Source organism: Xylaria bambusicola (assembly GCF_022495145.1).
Source record: "Xylaria bambusicola strain CBS 139988 unplaced genomic scaffold F5B22scaffold_35, whole genome shotgun sequence".
Lineage (NCBI taxonomy): Eukaryota > Fungi > Ascomycota > Sordariomycetes > Xylariales > Xylariaceae > Xylaria > Xylaria bambusicola.
The window spans coordinates 109,798-129,748 of record NW_025953588.1 but is presented as its reverse complement, the minus strand read 5'-3'; the positions used below and the strand labels follow the sequence as shown (position 1 = coordinate 129,748).

Sequence of the window (19,951 nt, the reverse complement as noted above, 5' to 3'; positions counted from 1 at the left end):
GAGCCTTAATCCTGCCCCTGCTATAAAGCTAATTCTACTAAGCCTTTAAAAGCTATTATAGGCCTACCATTTATACACTTTGGTTAATAAAGCTAAATAGCATTAATTAGTTAGGTAGTATATTGCTTTATATTAAATGAGACATATTACTCCTAAAATAGACTTCCAAAACATGTCTTTAGAGTTGAGATACTTCCGAAAATGGAAAATCATAACTCCAGCGGTTAAGGTGGACGGACAACTATGCTATACATGCGATGGATGCGCCGCTTGGGAACTTCACCCCAGACTACAACTACAGCGACGCGCACCAAGAAACTGAGATGGCTGTACCGGATGGCTCTAGCGTCGACTTGGTATTGATTGGCAAGACTGATAATCGGTATCTATACTTAGTGTTGATCAAATTGTATGCCACTCCTATCCCGGAATCTGCGGTTACTTGGGAGTTCGACAAGGAGGGGTGGACATATGTGAGGCAAAGAATCGGCTTATTGACTGTGGAGCACCACCTTAGTACCGTAGATCCCGTCGGTCAGAGTTTGGAAGTTTGCGAGGAAGAGATACTCATAGTGTGAAAATGTAATCCCATGAAGTTAGTATCATGCTGAAAAAGGATGATATAAAGATTTTGTCAACAAGAGGCAATAAGAAGCATTAATGATAGAAGTGTTTAAGCATGATTAGGTGATGGAGAGGGTAAATTTTAGGGGGTTAAACGGAGGAGAACGAAAGAGGATTACCAATACTAACTTGTAATTATCTATAAGTTAAGTGTTCTAGTAAAAGGATTCAAGCGTAAATTAAACGCAGTCACGTGTTAAAATAATTATAACTTTATGGAAAGTATTTAATAGTATTGAGCTAGATATAATGGAGATTTATGGCATGGAACTTTTTTTGATGTGTTGAATTGTATTTAATGAAATTAGTAAAATAGAAAATAAAAGAAATGGGGGTAAGAGCTAGTGAAGCTTAGTAGAGGGGATAAGGGGTATGAAAAGCAAGAAGACAAAGGGGGTTAGGAGTTAAAGAAAAGAAGGAAAAAGAAAAAGAAAAGAGAAATAGTTTTGGAGGCATGGTGAAACCAAATGGAAAGGAGCAGAGGCTGACATGTCAGATTGTCTAAGCGCGGCGGGGGCCACAGTTACCACAAAAGTTGTGATAGCAGACCTCACAGATTCCCTGCCAAAAGGTTCGGTTTTTCTCGCAAAGGCAGCACCAGTACTGATTCATCTTGCCTAGTTGTGTGTTTGAGAAGGTTGTTAATAGACTGATTTGATACGTTGTTTGGTAGTTAGTTTGTGTTGAGGTTGCTTGAGACGAGTTGATTATGATGATGTCTTTTCAATTCTCTGCTTATGAGCTTCCAAACCGGCCTATTTATGCTTCATGAGGTGGGAAACCTATTCTTTCAATACCACAATATAGGTTTTTAACTGGCATATTGTGAAAGGCATTGTTCAATAACCCTTTTATTATAAATAATAACATTTTCTTTATTTTATTATATTTCTTTATTTTACTAGTTATAGTTAAGTTAGTTATTTCTTTATTTTACTATGTTTCTTTATTTTATTTTATTAAGATCAATAGTTTAACCTCTTAGTTAAAGATTGTGAACAATACAATATGTGTAGAACTATAATAAGAAGTATAGTGTTAACACAGTTAATTAAGGGGGCAGTCATGATGACTCATCGGGAAGGTGTCCAGGAGGAGGTATACCTGTCCAGTAATATTCGCTGGAGGGGAGGAGGGGTCTTTAACCCAATCAGAACAGAACCTTTCCTAAACGGTATAGAGCCTGATTGCAACTAACCGCCTTTTCGAGGACCGTCAAGTGGAAAACTTTGAGGTGTATGCTTCGACCAAAGTGATGAAGCAGGAACATTCAGAGCAGGGCGCCAATCGACTGCAGTGATAGAGTAGTGAAGGCAGGGAGATAACAGAAAGCCTACAATCATTGGCTGCGTAGCTTTCTAGAAGCTCGGGGTTTCTGATCTTTCGCCTATATCCCCCTTCAAGCTTACCATCCTAAGATCTGCTTTTTCTGAGCTGGAGATGAACGCTGTGCAGTCGCTATGGTACAGGTAAGAACGAGAGTTCTGCTCGTCGGGTGTGGTGGTGTCGGAACTATGGCGGCGTATGCACTCGAGACAGGGGGTAGAGCCGAAGTCACGGCCGTGATGAGATCTAATTATTCGGCCGTTGAGAGGGATGGGATAGACATTGATTCGATTGAACACGGCCATGATATTAGAGCATGGCGACCGACCGCAAGTGAGTAGCGCCCGCGACCATATAACTTTACCTAGCCTTTCACTGCTCGCCAACAGGTGCGACGCGACACTGACCCAGGTTCCCTATCTAGTTCGGAAGACCATCCCCGATGTGAATGAAGAAATGCTACAGCCCTTCGACTTCATTCTGGTGACTACCAAGAATATTCCAGACGTCTCCCCTGCTGTAGCAGACATCATAGCGCCCGCCGTAACGCCAGGAAAGACAGCCATAGTGCTGTCACAGAACGGCCTTAATATCGAGAAGCCGCTGATAGAGCGCTTCCCGACAAACCCCGTCATCAGCAGCGTATCCTATATCTCGGTAACGGAAACCTCTCATGGGAAGTTTCTGCATGACGATAAAGATGTACAGAAAATAGGGCCCTTTTACAATCCCCACGTTTCACCCGGCATGGCAGAGGAGGCGGCACGGCGTTACATTGCGGCGTATAATGCTGCTGGTAAACTGGACGTTGTGTTTGACGCTGATGTAAAATTCGCGCGTTGGCGCAAGCTCGTATACAATGCATCGTACAACCCGGTCTCAGCAGTGTTGCACATGGACACAGCGCGCATGCGAATGAGCAAGCACATAATCGATGACCTGATCCAGCCCATCATGCTTGAGATCATGGCCGCGGCCCGCGCGAATGGTGTGAACCTGCCCGATGATGTGCCAGACAAGGCAATCCGCGTCGATCCGACAGATAACGCATTCAAGCCTAGTATGTGCCAGGATGTGGAGAAAGGGAACTTAATGGAGATCGAGACAATCGTAGGGGAGCCACTGCGGGAGGGCGAGGCCTGCAACGTCCAGATGCCCACCCTGCGAACTATATACGGAATTCTGAAGGGCATGCAGCTGGCGATCATGGAAAAGAAGGGGCTCTGGGAGCCTACATTTACAAGTGGTAACCCCTATCAATAGCGAGATGGCAGTCGTGTACTACTCCAGGTTAACATTTAGAGTAGTCTTTGGGAGCATTAATTAGCACCTGGTTTGCATAATCTTGTAGCAAGATAGAAGATATAATACCAATAATGTATATACTCGGCTGAATGGGTATGTTCATTATATACATGTAGTTCAAGAAGAGTTGTTCATCATCATCATCAGATCATCGCCGCCCTCACCTTGCCACAAATCTAGCAGCCGGCGTAGACAGCCTGCGCGAACAGGGCGTACGAATCGGCATTGTTCAACGCATCCTGTGTAGAAAGGGCAGTGGCGGCAGAATAGCCGTAGCCGAGATCATCGGTGCCCGCGATCTCCGATAAGTGTGTCGTCTCGTGCAAAGCAGTCGACTGCTGGTCCTGCGCATGACACTGGCTGGAAGCAGCAGGTAAGTCGCTGAAGAAAAGTGGACAGTTGACGATGAAGTCCTCAGAGGGCAGGGTGTATGCCAGAACGCCGTTGCTGCAGGCACTGTACACGTCGGTACAGTAGTATGCGGCACCACTTGAGGTGCTGCTGGTCTCGTCGGCTACCTTGTTGAAAACATCGACAACTTGGTCGCGCACAGATGTGGTGCCAAAGAACTCGACTAGCTTGTCATCGTCGCTGCTGGCAGCCGAGGCAGCGGCTTGTGCAAGCTCTGCGGCGCCGTTGATGCCGTTGACAGTCGCCTCAAGCTCGGAACCCGAGCAGTCATCCTGTACAGCCTCACGCTTCGTGTGGAAACTCTTGAAGGCCGCGGAGGCCTTCGAGCCGTCCACCTTGGTAGAGATGACGTTGCTGCTATAAGGGACGGAACCCTCGATCTTGTTGGAGTCTACAGCAGCGTATTGAAGAGCGCCCTTGGAAACAATGTCGTAAGCGCCACCGGCACTTAGGTCGTGTAGTTCTGCGGCATCAAATGTCGCCGAGACGGTCTTGCCAGCCTTGATAGTCTGGAAGCCCGCCTCAGGCAGGTTGTTGGCCATCATACGGAGACGAAGACCAGAGAATTTGACCTGGTTCTCTGTGATATTGTTAATCCTCCAATAATTAAATCATTTAAGAGCGAGTAGGAGCGTTTTCGACTTACTGCCTTGGTAGACCTTGACCTTCTCGGTGGCGACCGAGTCGAGCAGAGAACCAGTCTTGAGCACCTTCAAGTCAGAGGAACCAGTGTTGGTAATGCTGGCTTTAATGCCGGAGTTACCGACCATCTCGATCTTTACGTCGAGAGGAGACGCACGTTTGGCATTGTCGATAGAGGCAGCACTCGCTACGGAAGCGAGGAGAGCAGCACCGGCGAAGAACTTCATTTTGAAAGATTCAAGAAATTTTGACTTGAAGTATGCTAGGGCGATAGCTGTCGGAGTTGAGGTGATGAGGATGAAGATGAGGATGAAGAGAGAACTATGCTGTTAAACAATTGACCTAACCTCTCTTTTATACTTCCTCGAACTGTAGATCAGTGCCTCACTCGCTGATACTATTCCGACATCTCTATGAGAGGGCCGGGGATCATCAGATGTTGGGATCAGCGGTGCATCAGCTTGTCGATCCGCGAGGCTAAAGATGGAATGTCAATAAGATATTCAGGGTCGTTCAATGGAGCTGCAATTCAGGGCGCTTACAATCTATCTGATACTCAATTGATTCCCAGTCTCAAACAACAACAATACGTCCACCATTTGAAGTTCAAAATTCGCTACTCAAAGTCGATAATTAACAAGCCTAGGCTTCAAGTCCTTGACTTACCAGCCATGCAGCCAAGAGCTTGCACATAAAGCTTGTTTCAATGACTTGCTCTTGGCAGTATTGAAGACGTCGTAAATCTGGCTATGGGAGCCTATCCTCACCTACTCAAATCGGCGTTAGATCCAGGAGGGGATCGGCAAGTTTTATGGAGACCTCATATCCGTCAATCATCGCCTTCTCAGGAAGGACCTCATCTACTATCAACAGCTAGCTATCTTGGCAGCCGTTGGTGTTGATTGTGAGCTTTGACTGGTAGCTTGCTGGATAGGCTAAATCGGCGGTTGTTAAGCAATAAGAGCGTGAGACGGGCATACATTTGCTGTCAAATTCGGTCTTCGAAACATGCCAAGACATAACACCTACCTGATCTAGGCTCTATCGTGACGATTACTTCGGAGGATTATTCGGTAACAGAATAGTTTGGGTTTCCACAATCATCAATATATGAAGCTAAGCTCATCAACCACCTATTAGTAAGAGCTATAATACCACACCGTAATATTGCTGTTAATAAAACGTAACCAGGTCATGCACATGATCTGCCTGCGTGCATGTTATTATAAGCACTACAAATTTGATAAATTCTATACGCAAGAATTCAAGAGTTATTCTTCTCTCAATAATATAGTATAACAAGGGCAGATAGCTAGGCTTGGAACTTGATGCTATTCAGATTGTAATGATTAACTGGAGCTGCATGAGTCATTGACCAACCAACTCCTTCTCGGTTGTTGATGGCTTGACTTGACTCTATATACAACTGGTCTGCCGGCCCAGACCGCCTAGGTCTCAAGGGTCTGTTTCAAGAAGCGAGGTCTGTATAACCTCACTTTACAATATTGCCCAATATTGCCTGCATGTCTTGAGAGATCATGAACAGCCTGCAAAGGTCCTTCGTACGGCCGAAGTGCTAGGCGAACTGCATATTCAGCTAGTACAGAGTGCACGTGTAACAGGATGTTATAGACGGGATATGGAAGCAAACGCCTAGGCTATCTTGGCTCATCCTGGAACTCTGGATGATTTGAGTCTATGTCATGTTCCGTAATACGAGACATATTCTGCTTAGAATAAGTAGTCGGGCTCCGGCGATCATGTCTACGCCCAATATCATCAAATAGTACAAAGAAGGTGAGCAGGGAGAAAATGGGAGTGATGAATTAGTTCTTAGGAGTTCCCCTTTGACATTTGCCCGAAAAGCGAATCGGAAGACTATGGCATCTTTCTTTTCGTCAATAAGACCTGCGGCAGAACCTTTGAGTGCAAACTCTAGTCACTTACAGGGGCGAGCTCTTGGCTCTCCACTCCCATTTTTGAATTATGAAGGATTCTAAATAGTCGTAATCCGAAGTTCTCGAGATTTATGGTTGATTGACTATCGATGGAAGACTGGGTAATAGAAGCTAATAAAAGTGTTGAAATAATTTTGGCTGGGATTTCAGCTTTTTTAGACGGAACTTAGAATATACGGAGAGCAATACCCATTGAGTTGTTACACGCGTATAAGCTGAACATGCAAAGTACCCCTTGTACTTCGGCCGTACGAAAAGTCACTGCAGGTTGTTCATAATCTTCAAAAGCATGCAGGCAATATTGAAAATGAGATTATACAGAATAAACAAGCTAATGAGACCTAGGCGGCTAGGGCTGGCAGACTAGTTGTGTATAGAATCGAGTCAAGCCACCAAGACCAATAAGGAATTGGTTGATCAAGGACTCCTGCAGCCCTACTTGATCATTATAATCTGAATATCTTCAATTCCAAGTCCAGTCACCTGCCACTTCCTCGAGCATCGCCGAACTTCCTTCGAGTTCATCTAGCTTGATGGCGCTTACATTGAGTCGCGCGATTCGCCAGTTCAGACGGTTGAGATAGGCAGACAAACGCGCGATTTTCGACATGTTGAACATTGCTATGTCTGGCTAAGTCACACACAATACCAGAGACTTGAGAAGCTTATTGACGAATTAGCCGTGGCTAACTGGGAATTGCATAACGAACCCTATGACTCAAAAGTGCCGTATGATGAACGGCACGGGGTAGATTTAGCGATTCGAACACTGGGATGGTCGACAGCGGATCTGTGGTTCAAATCACTCTGGACCGCTCAAAGGAGATATAGCTGTGCCTAGGCTACCATCCTCTCGAGGTATTGTAAGCAGCACACAGATTGTCTTCAAAAGTGCTTCTTTGAAACACATGTTCAGTCTTTGCAACCGCATCATGAACTAGACTGAAAGAACAAGAGCCTCAAGAGACAACACCAATCTCTCTAGATTAATCCAGATGATCCATGACACTGGACTCTCGGCTCTGAGGTATAACAACTCTATGGGACTCCTGGCAGTTTCTATGAAGCGGAAACCTACGCTTGAAAGAGACCGATTCTACGGTATAATGCAAGTCATAAGACCCAATTTCAGGGTAGGTAAAGCGGCGAATCCTAACTCTGATCAGCTTTATGCACTAGACGGCCTTGATGAAGAATTTGGGGAGGCAGTTCAATGTATGTACCCAATCCTGAGTCAAATGTTTGTTCACATTACTCCACCGACAGACCAGAAAAGCTGGCGTGTTCACGAATGCTCCATTGGTCCTCAGATTGTGGAAGATGGGAGATCTATTTGGTTGGAGTAGTGGTAGGCTTAATGTCAACATCAACACTGGAGCTCAACCCCTCTGTCGCATAACCACCAAAAAGATGAGTGGCCAACTGTGGGCGCACCTGTCTGGGAAAGGCGTGTGCTTTTGATAGATTACAAAGAGGTTGGAGCAACGCCAAGAAGTCGCCATATATCGAGGAGCTTAATTAGTCACATTGGAGACTGCATATTTGCACGACGAATATCATCGAAGCGCTGTCCAAGCTCAAGATTTAGTTCTTGCAGTGACCATGCTCGCGGTGGAATTGCTCTCTGATCAGCTATCTCAAGCTGAAACTCTCAGACTTGCATGATTCCGTAGATATAGTCTTCGTTATGATTCGCCGTCCGCAGGCGCCGCGCACACCCGTAGAGTCTCGTTCGCTCCCGGCTTGCCAACACTTCCATCTTGTGCAGCAACTCAATGAATGCACTGGTCCGAAACGACGTCAACTGTCAAATTCTCGAAATCCTTGAAGCTGAAGCCAAATTACGGTTCGGGTTGAGATCAGCGCCTCAATTGACCCGGAAATTCGTCTAATAAATTGATCCCGTGATGACCAATGGCCGAGGTGTGTTCTCTGGTGTGCTATATGAGCACACAAATCAGGCTTCAAATCAGCCAGAACCCGGTCCGCCAATCAACCACAGGCGGGGCCTGAAAGACAAGGATGACTAGGTAGATGGAGATACGCGAAGTAAAACATGGCATCGTCCACAAGAGCAGGCATCGTCAGAAAACGCAATGTAAGTACCCTTTCGCTGCAATCGTGGCCCACGCCAGTGGCAATACTATGCAAGGGCATTTGAAAAGCTCAAACCAAAGATTCTAGCTTTCTCCGGTCACTGTCCAGTCCGATATTTGGTTGGCCATTCTCAAGAGTACAGTACCTCGACTACACCACCGTGGCACTGACCGTGGTATACACGGTGAACGATGACGATGGAGCGGTGGGATGAACATGAGATCGTGCGATGACCCCTGTCCCGTGGCGCATTAGCTCTCGCTGAACAATGACATCATGGCCTCGGCGTAGCCCGGAGACATTGGACGTCCCACCACAGCGTCCCCGATACGGCTGGTCCCTGGTGCCACGATTTCGAGCCGTCGAATTGCGAGCAGTTCTCGTCTGTTCGATGATGCACATTCGCACATCATCCTGTTGGATCATTGCCGGCTTTGCTTGTCTCACCCCCATGTCCGTGTCTGTCCGTGCCACAACAAGCACGATGGCATCGACGCTACACGGCGCTAAAATGATGCCAATGCCTCTCGCCTCTCTACATATACTTAAAGGGGGGGATACCCTCCCTCGCCTCCTTAATCAATGGAGGTTTGGAGGAAATGTGTTTCAGTATTCGAAAAGCTATCTTCAATGCTAAGCTAGCCAGGCTCGACGTCAAGAAGCCGTCTGGTTAACTTGGCTTCTAACAATAACACAACACTTCAACGCTGATCGCAGTATTCGCCACTGTACTATTGACAAATCTTCATCCTTCACACGAATATACTACACCCCTTCTCCTGGACCGAATTCATAGCATTCGCCTGTATCCACAATGAAATTGTCGCCACCTCCCGACCCTCGGAATCTCCTCCCGTCCCGGGCTCACCCAGAGCAACGCAAGCACCGGAAACAGCTTGAGAAACAGCATCCATTTGGATTCACAGAGATTGCCACGCTTGGCCTGATCGGACTGACGCTAGCGTGGGACATAGACAAGCAAGTACAGAAGTGTGCAGAGAAGAAGGGCAAAGAACACGACGAACGAGACCGTCACCAGCGTGACAAGGCATATCATGACAGAACACCGGAACCCCGCCGAGATCATAGGGGTTCTGAGAGCGGTCAATCAAGCAGAAGGGGCGACTGGGGTGCACCAGAGCGCTGTGCTTATGATCCAAGACGTCGTCAGTCCGCAGGTTATCGTGACGATGCAAGACGCGATGACGAATACCGTGGTTATAGGCCGCGATATGATCCTCGAGATGATTATCGATGCGAGAGGCAATACGAGGACCCGAGAGGTTCTGATTCAGCTAGTCGACGAAGAATTCGTCGCGATTCGTGGTAATAGTCGGCTGTCTATACGACTCTACACGTGAAATCACAGAACCATTTCACCACACATCATTTTTAAGACTTGTTTACAAACGGAAACGAAAAAGAGTTAGCATGGAGTATTGATGGATATATGGGAAACATGAACTTGCAACATTTGGCCATCTATGGACTTCAGGATTCAGCAAGGGTGGTACGATACACGATTATATGCATTGGAATAAAAAGGGAAACACGAAAATCATGATTTATGAGGGGAAATCATTTGCATATCTACTACACAGTGGTTAGCAGATAACATAACGAATACCATAAAAAAGCATAAGAGTAGAAAATAAAGATCTATCTAATCTATGTATAATATCCTGATCTCTCCTATTATCACTTTTAACGCCCCGTCTTAGGAAACCTTCAAGCCTCAACGAGTGCTTTCTCGGCGGCAGCAACTAGAATCTCGAAGTGCTTCTTAACATGATGTGCCTCGACGAACGGCGTCGCAGGGTTATGTCGTATGGCGAACACGCCTCCGACAACGGTGCTCGACAGGAAAATCTTTCCCTCAGCCACCACGTCATCGTACGACTTTTTCGTAAGGGCGTTAACCTCCTCAACCGTCGCCGTCCGGCTTTTGTGCTTCAGCTTGAACACAGTCAGCGCATACCGCGGGCCCGTGACGATCTCAAATAGGTCAGGCCGGGTCTGCAACATGCCGGCGAAGTCCTCGGCTAGCTTGATGTGTTTGCGAACGTGCGCCCGCAGTCCGTTGATGCCGTACATGCGAATCACGAACCATACCTTCAGGCTCCGGAAGCGGCGACCGAAAGGGATCTGCCAGTCCCGGTAGTCGGTCACGAGCCCACTATCCGTGTGGGCGTTCTTGAGGATGGCGAGGTTGACGCTTAGCGCGTCGATTAGCCAGTTGCGGTCGCGCACGTACAGGAGGCTGCAGTCGAAGTTGACCAGCAGCCACTTGTGCACGTTTACATTGTAGCTGTGGAAGCGAGCGAGCACGGGCGTCAGGTGCTGGTACTCGGGACACACGAGGGCAGAGCCCGCGTAGGCCGCATCTACATGGACCCAGATCTCGCCCTGGCCGTCCCGCTTCTGTTCGGGCGTCAGTGTTGCCGCCGGCGCGATTTCGTCGAGAAGATCAGCGATACTGTCCATGTCGTCTATGGCGCAGGTATCCGTCGTACCGAGCGTTGTTGTGATGTAGAAAACCTCAAGTCCCTTGGCATGTAGTCCCTCAATGGTCTTGCGCAGCTCTGCACCCGTCATTCTGTACCCGTCTTCGGCATGCACGGGGACAGCGCGGAACCGGACGCCCGTGATCTGTGCCGCCTTCTTCGTAGCCGAATGTGTCGCTGCGCTACCGAGTGCCACCAGCTTTGTGCGCCGTAACGCAATGGCATCTTCGCGCTCCTCTTCGTCGGTGATGTGAGCCGTCGCCTCGCGCAGGTACTTGTCCCGCGCCGCGACCATGACCGTCGCAATGGCCTCCGATGCTGTGCCGTGAATCACACCACCTCCGCGCGTGGGGCCCGTCGACAGGTAGCAGGATGGCAGCGCAAAGGCCCGTGCCAACCAGTCCAACACGATGGTCTCTAGCTCTGTTACCACGGGGGAACAAATCCAGTTGAAAGCCGCGCCGGTGAAGGCGGTGGAGTACATCTCGCCCAGCATCGCCGGGAAGCTACTTGAGGAGGGAAACCATGCCAAGAAGTTGGGAGATTGCCTGTTAGTGCATCAATGTGGTTGGCCGCCTGTGTCTATGGACAAAACGAAGCTTGCGGCTAGATCTCGTGAGAGGACATGCCAATATTGACGTACCAGTGTGTGATCCCGGGCAATATCTTCGTTTCAATGTCCCTCTGGATATCGGCCCATGTCTCACCGTTCTGCGGGGCCTCCTCCGGCAGCAGCTTTTTCAGATACCCTGGCTCAACGGTAGGCAAGACCCGCCGATCCTCAAGCGTATCATAGTATTTGACGACTTTGAAAGACGAGATAATTATGTGAGTTCTTCATGGCCGTAAAAGACACCGTTCAAGGCAGTGCATCGTTTAGAACTCACTCTGGTCAAGGGACGAGATGGCCGCTTCTCGGAACTGTTGGGAGTCCATGACTTCGCGATACCGTTCTTGCAATGATAAAATGAAACAGAAGTAAATTTACTCTTATCTTCCGGCTTCTCTCTATGGGATTAGGAACAGAATTACAATCCAGTCAGGATCTTGACACCATTATATTTGAGAAGTTCGGCCACCGAGCTATCACATTTATTCTATGCCGAAGTGTACCGGAAGCAATCGAGACTACTTGTCGAGTTTTTGACAGGGTTAACGCCCTTCTGTCATGAGCAGGGGCCCACCCGAATCGTTCCGCACCCCACCTTGACTTGACCTTGACTCCTCACCAGCACCGGCACTACACTGACGGAGATGAAGCGTGAAGTAATTATATAATGGTGAGGTATGAGGTTGCCGGGACGTCAACTAAGCAATCAAGATCAAGACAATACGCCTTTATATCTGCTTGCCCAGAAACTCGGCCCGTGATTTGTGTATGAGAGAGTGACCACAAGTAGGGACTCTACTGTTTCGCTAGTTCTGCTCCCGCTGAAAAGCTCATCTAAGATGCCTTAAAATTGTTAGAAATAACCACTGCGCCAAAAGGTAGTTGTAGGTGCCCCCTTATTAAGGGCTATATTCTAACAAAAATACTTACTCAGGAGGTTCATTCAAGACTAGGAGGGCGAACCCCTTACCTGGGATACGTCAAACTGGATCTTGATTCGAATTCACTTTACAAGAATACCCTGTCAATTTATGCCGTCGGTAAATACCAGTTTACCGGTGGTTCATTCACTCAATTCTCCCGGTAGAGCAAGCACAAAATCTCCATGTCCTGCACTAACCTCTAGCATGAATCCGTTTAGTATTATGTAATCAACGGCTGGCGGGAATATGTCATAGTATACTACCCATTCCTCTATTCAAGCATTATAGCCATGGAAGCTTTTATTCGACACCGAACTCTCTAGGTAGCTGTCCTATCTCTGGGCCACAAGCGTCAGGAAAATCAGCATACGAGTGACACCTTCAACATGAGCGCACTTTACATTATAGCATCGAGGGCTCTGCTTGTAGCCCTACCAAGACGCTGAGGATTAGGACAGTAATAAGGGAATAACAACTTTAAAGGAAGTGCTACGATGTGACACTACCTAGCACTCTCAACTCCTGCAACAGAAACTTTGGAGGGTAAGGTAGATGTTGATAGGATTTGAGAATCCCAACCATTAATGTACATATACAAAGTGAAATCTGTACCCCGAGGTGTTCAACAGCAAGCTGCAGAAGCCCTAGGCATTTGCAATGAGACTCAGTCTGATTCGCCCTAAACAGCGTCCTTCGTACGTTTCGATAGCTCGTCACATGTATTGAAGCAATGATTACCCGGAGCTGTTCCTTGGCGAGTCTTATTGTAGGTTGCACGCCCAATATAACCGGGAAGTTGAAGCTGTGCTTAGGTCACAGTAAGATGCAATGTACGAGTAGTTGAATGACCAGTCAGAAGCCACCTCGCAACGAGGCAAGAGACACGAATGCGGTGTCTCAGATCAGTGCGAGCTAGGCAGGTTAATTGATGGCCCCGAGGTTCGGCGCGTATGACCTCCGCGTACAGCTTCGGTACAACATTCGAAGGCCGGAGAGAATGTGTTGCCGAGCCACAGGCTTACTGGCTCATACAATCAGTATTATATATGTCTGTTGACGAACTAGCTTTGATGCCCTATACGCTAAGGCGTCTGAATTGATGTTCGAACACGCTTGATTGTCGAATTGTTAATATGCTAAGATGGCCTAACCCTGACCTCGCATCTCTGTGATACAGAGTGCTGACCTTTGGGATATGCCAAGCAAAAAGGTGAAGCGCCTCGTCAGAGCTCCAAGGCGCTGGTGCTCAGTAGTTTCACCGTCTCCCGCATTTGGGGAACTTTCGGGCTTACACTCTTTCAATCCCCGTGCCAATCAACGCGTAGCTATGTGTGCGTTCTATCGAAACTCGCACCGCTGCATGTGCAAAACACATGCATGAGACTAGTCAAGACAAGCCAATGACGTTGGCCCATGTGCTAGTGTATGACCCTAAAGAAGGCAGTAATCCAAGATTTGATCAAAAGATACTTCTGTTCAAACATGTCGTGCCGCTGCTCTCCGCAGCTGTGATCGTAAGATACATTGTATAAGTGACTTTCGATCACAGCCCAGGTCGAGAAGGACTTCTTCGCAAGTCGAGCTTGGTCAAGTTATTGAGCGTCATATCCTATTAGAACAGAACTCTACGAGCAGTGATTAGGCTGGGCTGGCCTTATTGGTAGAAGAAATAGGAATACACTGGGGGGTAGTCACCGGGCTAGCACTATAGATCGTAGACATTCCAATGCTCGTCCTCATCTAGTGACATACCAAAAAAAAAAAAAAGAACCTTCGTGATCGTATTGTGCTTAATCACGACATATCATATTCAAGAGGGTCTTAGAGCACGCCGAAAGCACCAATGTCGCAGAAGAAACGAGTAAGCTCACGCCATAATGACACTACGCGCCGTAGGAAGCTGTCACCTCATCTCCAAGTCTGGTTTTGTGTGAGCATGAGACCCGCATTACAAAATCCAAAAAGAAGTCACATTAACGAGAAGTATCATAGTACGAATGCCAATTTGGGCCGATGAATGATGCACTCGACGAGATCTGTGTGAATTGTGGGAAACGAAGGTGTAGTCGTTCAAAGGCTGAGTGGGTGCCAGTTGGGGGGAAGCCACTTCTTGATATACCAGTCCCGGGCTTCCAGCAGTATGAGGCTCTGCCAAAGGCCAGCCATGTAATACCCCATAATTATTATGACTGTAGCCACAGAGCCGCAACACCACTCGACCACGCCGGGAGTGCAATATCCAGTAATGAGTTGGCCTTCTCGCCCTTGCCACTGAACCAACCTTATCTCGTCGGTACCGGTACCAGCATCGGCACCAGTACCCAGTCCGAAACATCTACGCAGCAGAGTAGTGACCTTGCACTGGGGAAGTGGAATTTAGGTCTCGGTCTTGTACCAATACCTTTCCATGAGCCTTTCCATGGCTCGTTGTCTTCTGCCGAAGTCGCTTACAACGATGCGAGACCTCACCTGCCCACCAACTCCCCACAGATCCCCAGTCCCCTTTGTCAGTTGACCACAGTACAACATGCGAGTAAAGCCTCTTGTTCTGTTGTTGATACCCAATATCATTCAGTTGAGTCTAAGGGGGAACTCAAGCGCAAATATGTCGACAGTGCCACCACAGCGACTGGTTCTAGAGACCAAACTGCTGCCCAGATATATACCGTCCCGATACTGCCAGATGGAACAATTTCAGGATCATTTTCGACAGAGTGGTCAGAGATCCCGGACAATACCTCAATAAGATCCCGTGGTGGCTGCCCTGCGCTCTCGCACATCCCTAGCCCATCCACCAAATCCAAAAAGTCAATCAGCTCGTCATCTGAGCAAAGACTCACAGCAAAGGGTGTATCTCGCCATCACGAGTGTTGTAAATCGGATGGCACTCAACGTCTCGCCTGTCCCTTCTACAAGTACGACCCAAAGCGATACTTCGCTTGTGTCTTGAAAGGCTTCGATTCTGTCGGCCACTTAGGACAGCATCTTAAAAACAAACATAAGCTCGGACCGATCCATTGCAACCTCTGCTGGCTAACCTTCGACACGGCCATGTCGCTGGCCCACCACGCACAGTACTGCAAGCTACCCACCGGGGGTGTTCCCGTCAACAGATTGCCAGTGTTCCCGCGGATGCGGCTGTCCAGGGAAAAGAAATGGTACTGGGGCTGGAAAAAGCTATTTGGAGAGGGAGCAGCGCCCCCGCCTTGCCCGTTCTCTCATCCCGAGCAGGACTTCGGGTCCCAAGTTCAGGCACAGAATCCAGGGCTGCCCAATCAATTAATAAGAAGAGAATTTATGAACGAAAGGCCGAGCTACGTTAACTTCACAGAAGAGGAGGAATGCTCAAACTCCTCTAAGTCGCCTGACCGGCGCTTTGCTGAAGATGACAACTTGCTGACCATGGCAGAACATATTACTAACAGGCTCCCAAATAATTTTAGTTTGTTCAGTGATACGTCGCCGCCAGACTCTATGTGGAATTTAGGCTTCGAGAATTTCTGACTAGCGCCTAAGGGTTGAGAAGGCTTTAAGAACTCGTCATCACGGTATCAATGTTTAGTTTAATGTTGCCATAAAAAGTAATGATGAGATATGATAAAGTTAAAGCACGAATGTTTTGAGCAGTGGAGCATACCATGCACTTTCTCTATTCCCCCTTAACATGTAATATTGCAATAGTCGATCCTAAATATTAGTTCTCCTTTGGAAGCATGAAGAAGCAGATTTCTTAACACTTACCTAAAATGTGAGTGCTATTAGGTGCTTCATGTTTGCGATGGTCCCTTGTCTGCCATATTGATATCCCACCCCAAGCTTGTCTCAACCCCTTTTCTAAAACAGGGATGCATCTTTGTGATACAAAATGTCCTACTAAGTAGATCATAAGGGAGTTTCGAAACCTGAGAGAGAGAAAAATTAGCGTTACCATTCTGAGAGAGAAAGTCAATTGTTGTCTTGTCAGTATATGGCAGCGTTGGGCACCTTGTAAACAGATCCAGGCCTAGAGAAGGGATGATTGAACGGTTAGGACACGAGTGGGGCACGCGGTAGACTGTGAAGTAGGGACTAAAGCATAAGTGTAATGTGATGAAGTGTCATCTAAAAAAGATTAAAGGGCTACCATAATGCCCTCAGATAATCAACCTGTCTTCATACCAAATAGCTGGCAACTTTCCCCTGTCCCAGCCAAACCGAACCTTTTTTGACAATAACCTTGTAGAAATATGGAAACAGTCCGAGACCAAACCTTGACGCCAACTACCGCCATTACCTCCCTTCCAGGACAAGAAGCTTAAGAGCCACGTTAGCAGTTACGACGACGACAAAAGCGTGGCGCTGGAGAAAATATAAATCGTGCCGGGGAGCTCGGAAGGCAATGAGAGGGCTGTGACATTTTAGATGCGGTGTTTCTCGCTTTCTGGATGGAGGAGCGAGGATTAGCCTTGTCCTCGCGATGAAGGTAGATTAAGTCGGCATTAGTTAAGCCGCTTTTTGGTTCTTCAGCTCACCAAGTCGAGAGTATAGCATATAAAGTGCCATTCTATTACACTCTTCCGTCCCTGTGATGGTCACAAGTCGCTCGTTACTGTTGTCTTGGGGTTCGTTGATTTTGATGACGCTACCGCTGATTGTTCGTATTTCGTTGATCTTGGAACCACCCTTGCCGATAATTGCACCAACCATATCGTTCGGAATATAGATCTGTTGAGTTAGCGGTGTACCTGCCATACCACCTTGCATAGGCTGAGCTGGAGGGCCACTATGATGCTGAGGGCCAGCAACGTGACCACCTTGTTGGTGGGGAGGCATGTGCGGGGCAGCACCATATCCACTAGCCTGAGGGGGATAGTGCATGGCGACATTGGGGTTGGCATGGGGCGCGGGTGCATGCGGGTATGGCTGAGCGTATGGCGCTGGGGGGTAGTGTTGGGATCGGGGATCAGGACGTCTTCCATAGTTTTCACGGTGGCCATAGTTACCTCCTGCTTGCTGTGGACTGTATGGGATTACTTGCATTCCTCCTGGCACAGCACCAGCCGGACCACCGCTTCGGGTTGCGTAGGCTGAGGCTGCTGGACCTCCAAATCGTTCGTTGAGCTGTTCGAGAAGAGTGCTACCAACGTAGTAAGTCGCAATATGCACAGCATCTGCTACTCCCATGACAACAAGGGAGCGTTCACTTGATAGGGGAAGGCAAGAATCCGAGGCATTAAGCCGGGCACCTGAGGCATCTTGAATCTCACGAATACGTACGCCACCTTTGCCAATGATTGAACCGATTAGCACGTGTGGGATCAACAGGCGTAGCGGATATGTCTTGGACTGCGCGCTCGAAGGTTCATCCAGAGGCTCGTTGTTCAGTGTGCGAATAATCAAGCCAAAGGCCTAGGTAGTGTCAGCTGTACAGTAACTGGACGGTAAATAGGCAAAATAAAGGAGATTTGCAAACCTACCTTAGCAACAGCATCAACAACGCCGCTGACGGTCAAAATTCGTTCTACAGCACCCTTCTGGTAGTCACTGACAGTGCACTTGGCACCAGATAACTTTCGAATATTGGATACATTCTCACCACCCTTGCCAATGATAGTGGCAGCCTCCGGGCTCGAGATGACCGCTCTCACGTGAATCCATGCAGTTTCATCTGCAACATTGGCTGGAGTTGCTGTGGGTACTGATGCTGTACCCGTTACAACGGCAGGGACGGCTGTGCCAGCCTTAGAATCATTGGCATCACCCACAATAGTATCCCCTTGCTCGTCTTTGACTACGGGCTTATCATGAGTAGTTGTTTTAGATGTACCGTTGGCATCCGTTGCGTCTGGCACACTATCGCCATTACTCTCTGCAATTTTGGGTTTCTCTTCCTCATGATCGACATGAATGACCTTGTCAAGTGCTGGTCGTTTGGCTTCGGGCTGGTCATTAGAGCGAGAAGGCGAAGATGCATCCTCCAGTGGACGCTTCGCTGGGTTGGTCGGCTGAGTCGGAGAGGCAGACATTTTGTCCTAAATCTGCTGAAGAGATTGTCACACGATGATTTTCTGTGAGATACGCCTTAAATTGCCGGAATATTGATTGAAATTGATTATCGAATCTTTCTTATCTACACCTTGAGGTTTCTTCGTAGGAAAACGTGCAGGTGTAAGGGCTCGGGGCGGAATGCAAGCGATGAGGCACAATAGGCAGGTAAAGGCTTTGTACGTGATCTGAGGGTCGGGTCGAGATAGATGCGGCAAGGTCGACGTCGTCAGGCCAGGTCAAATCGGGCAATGACGACAGGATGTGGGTGACGGATGCAAATCTCGCTGGATTCAGCCGTTCGCAAAGATGGGCGATGAGGGTTGAGGAGTGGTATTGGATGCCTGGCAAGTGGCAAGACTCTAGGCGTGGCGGTGGGTTGAATGAGAGTGAGAAAGAGGCAGCAGAGCAGAGACGCGAAGCGGATAACACAAGTGAAACACGAGTGAAGTTGGTGTATGATGAAAAGGGACGCCGTCAGACACCTCGAGTCTGGCTGCGTATACGTGTTCTACGTGTTGTGGCTTGGATAATAGAGGTGGTGAGGGCGAGCAGGCAGGCAGCGTGGAAGTAAGTAGGTAGGTGAAGGATGATGGAGAGCGATGAGGTAGTAGAACTTGACGAGTGAAGTTTTCCTCAAACCTTTGCTCCGTCAGGCAGAACTCCAGAGAACAGAACAGCCGCAAGCAACTGCAAGCTGCCGATTGTCCTTTCTTTTTTCTTATTCTACGCTTCTTCCTTCCTAGCAGCCGTTGAGAGCCTTCCTCGACTTCCCCGATGACTGCGGAGATGGCAGTTGCAGCGGGCGATGCCTAGTATCGAAAGAGAGATGATGAAAGACGACTGATGTGGCCGCGTTGTCGTTGTTGAATGAGGTGAAGGTTGACAGACCAAGCAGAGTTGTGCCGAAGAGCTAGGGATACCTGGTTAGCTTGCTGAGATCTACCTACCTACTTACATACATATACTGTAGTACGTAAGTACTACAGTAATAGTAGCTCTTGGCCTTTGTGTCTCTTATACAGTTTATAGAACACTGTACGAGCCAAAATACGAACGCTAACTGTCTTCATTCACAAGTAACTAACCTTAGGTGGTTAGTCTCAGGTCCCCTAAGGTTAATAATACCAGGCAGTAACCAGGTAAGCGCTGCATGTACGTAGGTCTGGGTTGCAAGTATACATCAGGCTTGGCATGGTAGGCCAATATTAAGGGTGATGGACATATACGACCTTGACCTCCGTACTGTACATGTACTGTAATTCTGTAAGATCGACGCTACATAGTACATGATCATTTCTATACACAGTGACGCACAGTTGGGCAATAGTCACCAACAGACGAGTTCCAACAGATGGATTTCTGGGGAGTCCGAGCGCTGTAGGCAGGTGGATATGAGCGCCATACTGTATGTACTGTCTAAATGCACTATTTTAGCGCTGCATCCAGACCTCAAAGCTATGGTCAATTGCAGAGCTGGGACAGACTGGCGAGCTGGGAGAATGCAACGCTCAATGAGATGTATGC

At 48.0% G+C, this 19,951-nt stretch overlaps 7 protein-coding genes across 7 annotated transcripts; 4 read left to right on the top strand and 3 right to left on the bottom strand.

Moving 5' to 3' along the window:
- Positions 1-71: 71 nt before the first annotated feature.
- On the top strand, positions 72-642 carry F5B22DRAFT_615051 (uncharacterized protein; the record flags this gene model as incomplete). Its single annotated transcript, XM_047975509.1, has 1 exon — positions 72-642. A coding segment is annotated over exon 1 (316 nt), but the record flags the coding sequence as incomplete, so codon positions are not given.
- A 1,154-nt stretch (positions 643-1,796) lies between these two features.
- Positions 1,797-3,396, top strand: F5B22DRAFT_615049 (putative 2-dehydropantoate 2-reductase). Its single transcript, XM_047975508.1, has 2 exons — positions 1,797-2,283; positions 2,375-3,396. Exons 1-2 carry the CDS (start codon positions 2,085-2,087, stop codon positions 3,211-3,213), a joined length of 1,038 nt encoding a protein of 345 aa, XP_047828779.1. The 5' UTR covers positions 1,797-2,084; the 3' UTR covers positions 3,214-3,396.
- On the bottom strand, positions 3,323-4,535 carry F5B22DRAFT_657791 (neutral protease; the record flags this gene model as incomplete). Its single annotated transcript, XM_047980075.1, has 2 exons — positions 3,323-4,246; positions 4,313-4,535. The coding sequence occupies 2 exons, from the start codon at positions 4,533-4,535 to the stop codon at positions 3,432-3,434; spliced, it is 1,038 nt and encodes a 345-aa protein (XP_047828778.1). The 3' UTR covers positions 3,323-3,431.
- Positions 4,536-9,088: 4,553 nt separating this feature from the next.
- On the top strand, positions 9,089-10,030 carry F5B22DRAFT_304853 (uncharacterized protein). The gene has a single exon (XM_047970564.1). It carries the CDS (start codon positions 9,178-9,180, stop codon positions 9,691-9,693), a length of 516 nt encoding a protein of 171 aa, XP_047828777.1. The 5' UTR covers positions 9,089-9,177; the 3' UTR covers positions 9,694-10,030.
- Positions 10,031-10,091: 61 nt separating this feature from the next.
- Positions 10,092-11,803, bottom strand: F5B22DRAFT_637752 (pyridoxal phosphate-dependent transferase; the record flags this gene model as incomplete). Its single annotated transcript, XM_047977483.1, has 3 exons — positions 10,092-11,415; positions 11,511-11,673; positions 11,755-11,803. The coding sequence occupies 3 exons, from the start codon at positions 11,801-11,803 to the stop codon at positions 10,092-10,094; spliced, it is 1,536 nt and encodes a 511-aa protein (XP_047828776.1).
- Positions 11,804-14,012: 2,209 nt separating this feature from the next.
- F5B22DRAFT_304790 (uncharacterized protein) lies at positions 14,013-16,393 on the top strand. Its single transcript, XM_047970563.1, has 2 exons — positions 14,013-14,330; positions 14,393-16,393. The coding sequence occupies exons 1-2, from the start codon at positions 14,244-14,246 to the stop codon at positions 15,902-15,904; spliced, it is 1,599 nt and encodes a 532-aa protein (XP_047828775.1). The 5' UTR covers positions 14,013-14,243; the 3' UTR covers positions 15,905-16,393.
- On the bottom strand, positions 16,394-18,570 carry F5B22DRAFT_657785 (KH domain-containing protein). Its single transcript, XM_047980074.1, has 2 exons — positions 17,857-18,570; positions 16,394-17,788 (listed from the first exon to the last, which is right to left on the bottom strand). Exons 1-2 carry the CDS (start codon positions 18,403-18,405, stop codon positions 16,883-16,885), a joined length of 1,455 nt encoding a protein of 484 aa, XP_047828774.1. The 5' UTR covers positions 18,406-18,570; the 3' UTR covers positions 16,394-16,882.
- Positions 18,571-19,951: the final 1,381 nt, after the last annotated feature.

Coding starts and splice junctions, on each gene's coding strand:
- F5B22DRAFT_304853 (XM_047970564.1), top strand. CDS start 9,178: ATGAAATTGTCGCCACCTCCCGACCCTCGGAATCTCCTCCCGTCCCGG.
- F5B22DRAFT_657785 (XM_047980074.1), bottom strand. CDS start 18,405: ATGTCTGCCTCTCCGACTCAGCCGACCAACCCAGCGAAGCGTCCACTG. Junction 17,789..17,856: donor TTGTTGATGCTGTTGCTAAG/GTAGGTTTGCAA, acceptor GACACTACCTAG/GCCTTTGGCTTGATTATTCG.
- F5B22DRAFT_615049 (XM_047975508.1), top strand. CDS start 2,085: ATGGTACAGGTAAGAACGAGAGTTCTGCTCGTCGGGTGTGGTGGTGTC. Junction 2,284..2,374: donor AGCATGGCGACCGACCGCAA/GTGAGTAGCGCC, acceptor TTCCCTATCTAG/TTCGGAAGACCATCCCCGAT.
- F5B22DRAFT_304790 (XM_047970563.1), top strand. CDS start 14,244: ATGTCGCAGAAGAAACGAGTAAGCTCACGCCATAATGACACTACGCGC. Junction 14,331..14,392: donor ATCTCCAAGTCTGGTTTTGT/GTGAGCATGAGA, acceptor GAAGTATCATAG/TACGAATGCCAATTTGGGCC.